This window comes from Lolium perenne, chromosome 4 (genome assembly GCF_019359855.2).
Source record: "Lolium perenne isolate Kyuss_39 chromosome 4, Kyuss_2.0, whole genome shotgun sequence".
Classification (NCBI taxonomy): Eukaryota; Viridiplantae; Streptophyta; class Magnoliopsida; order Poales; family Poaceae; genus Lolium; species Lolium perenne.
This window is the reverse complement of record NC_067247.2, coordinates 301434217-301436618: the sequence shown is the minus strand read 5'-3', so window position 1 is coordinate 301436618 and position 2402 is coordinate 301434217. Positions and strand designations below refer to the sequence as shown.

General features: G+C 49.6%; 1 protein-coding gene across 1 annotated transcript; it reads left to right on the top strand.

Annotated features, from left to right (window-relative positions):
* Positions 1-1129: 1129 nt before the first annotated feature.
* Positions 1130-2084, top strand: LOC127349007 (uncharacterized). The gene has a single exon (XM_051374840.2). The coding sequence runs from the start codon at positions 1221-1223 to the stop codon at positions 1803-1805; it is 585 nt and encodes a 194-aa protein (XP_051230800.1). The 5' UTR covers positions 1130-1220; the 3' UTR covers positions 1806-2084.
* Positions 2085-2402: the final 318 nt, after the last annotated feature.

Here is a 2402-nt window from a genome sequence, read left to right as displayed (position 1 = left end):
GTTTTTCTCTCTCGCTTGCTTTAATAAGTGATATAATGCAGGGCGAGAAATGTATCTAGCTTCTGGATTTGTTGTCTCAATTATTGGAAACGAATTTAGTCGTTGGTGTGCAATTGCGTGTATCTATATCTATATTTTATGCGTGCCTTCTTGTCTCTGCTAGGCCGCTTCTCATCATCCCATGAACTGCATATTTATATAATCCAAATTTTCTTTTCTTTCTTATCAAAAAGAACTCCCATATATAGTGTGCCTCCTTGTCCTGGTATACGCGATGAGTTCGTGGCTTCGTGCTGAACCAAGCGCCAGTTATGCTGACCACGATGTAGACAAAAAAGAAAGTGCCAATGTCAGATATTTGAAAGAGAGAACAGGACTGGCACCGGCTCTGGTAATAATCTTAGAGATACGTTTGTGTAGACCAATTGATGAAATGAGATATACTATTCGGAAGGGGCATGCATAGCCCAAATCAATGATACTAGCAAGCTCTAGACTCTCGATTGTCACACCTAACAAGCATGTAAAGGATCTTTTCTGCACACGGGCACAAAAGAACGTTGAAACGGATCGAGATCGAAAGCAGATGTCTCTCTCACCGAAAGCCCTGCCAGCGTGAGCTCATCACCAGTGACCAGTTTACACAGGAACTCAGAGGCCTCACTCTTCCCAGCTAGTTCAACAAAGCTAGCTAGTCTCATCCCAGTTGCTTGCCAAGGTATCTATCCGATAAAAAGCGGGCAGCTCACATTGGAACTTGAAGGAAGAAGCCATCAGCAGTCAGTCAGCACGGTCAGTGGCGCCTCACCTACGTCTACGCTTCGTTCGTAAGAAGTACGCGCCGTTCGTACGTGCGGTGGAACGGTCTAGCGTTGGTATCTAGTGCGAGCAGTTTGAACGGCTCCGACTCACCGCGGCGGCGGCTCTCTGCTTGATCGATCGATGTTTCCCCCTTGGCTTTTGCCCCCATGCATGTCGTCACGGCGACGTCTTGACAAAGCAAGAGGTGCCCCATCATCAGCAGTACTATTACAAGTATGCAACAGTGAACAGTAGACTTCTCTGGCCTTGTGGCTATAAATACTCGTCCGTTCCAACGCTTGCTTCCAAGTTCCAGCAACAGCTGATCATCTCATCGACCTCCATCTTTCTTCCTTCTCCTTGCTTCGTCCAATTTGCTAGCTTTGGTCGTCTGATCTTGTGCCTTTGCTATTGGATCAATGGCACACGGCAAGAGGTCTAGGCAGCAGGCCGAGGCAACGACCTCCGTTAGCCTGCTGGACCTGGACGGCAGCGACATGGCGCGAATCCTCCTCCTCTTCTCCGGCCACCACCACCACAGCCATGGTCACGCTGGCGTCGCTGGGCCGCCGTCGCCCGAGAGGGTGTTCGAGTGCAAGACCTGCAACCGGCAGTTCCCTTCCTTCCAGGCGCTGGGCGGCCACCGGGCTAGCCATAAGAAGCCGCGTCTCGCAGAGGGCGCCGAGCCGCCAAAGCCCAAGGTGCACGGCTGCTCCATCTGCGGGCTCGAGTTTGCCGTTGGCCAGGCGCTCGGCGGCCACATGCGACGCCACCGCGCCGTCGCGGCGGCAGGGGAAGGGCTCGGCCTTGGCCTCGACCTTGGCCTCGGCCTCGGCCTCGGCCCCAAAGACGTCGGCCAGAAGAAGACAGCAACGGCGGCGGCCGAGCTGGTGCTCGACCTGAACGTGCCGGCGGCGTTAGAGGAGGAGCCAGCGGCCGATCGCACCAACAAGCAGCTGGGGCTCGCCGTGGACTTCCCCGTGGTGGTTGACTTCCGACGTTAAGAAGAAATTCATGCCTGATCTATACAGTACAATTTTTGGTGTTCAATATATTTGCGTTGAGCTGCTCGAGAAGTCAACAACCCTTCGCACGTTAGAAATACTGCCTCGTGTACTTTTCTAATGTCTCCATATTTACACGGGTTGACTTCTCGCGGTATTTGTGGTAGACTTTTTTTCCACGGGAGTTCTGTTTTTGTGATGCTCCTTAGCCTTGCGGCTGACAACAAACAATTTAAATGTGACAATGGAAATATTTATACATGATCCCTCGCAATATAGTGGGCTTGATCGTGTACGGTATTTAGTGCATGATTTTGATCACTAATGTATATCAAAGTATTCATTTATAATGTATAAAGGAAAAAAATTATGGTAGTTTCACATTAAACGGAATACCGCCTAAATCCCACTCCTAGTTCATTTTGGCACTTTTAGTGCTCATTTTGGTCTCATATTTGCACTAGAAATAGCAAAGTGAACTAGTTGGATTTATTGGATCCCACTTGACACGTTAGTTTCACTAACTCTCACCGTAATCTCGATTGTGAAATTAATTTTAGGTGAATTAGCCAAACGCCGCTAACTTGAGCAAAGTTG

Excerpts from the sequence above, each read along its gene's own strand:
- LOC127349007 (XM_051374840.2), top strand. The coding sequence starts at position 1,221 with ATGGCACACGGCAAGAGGTCTAGGCAGCAGGCCGAGGCAACGACCTCC.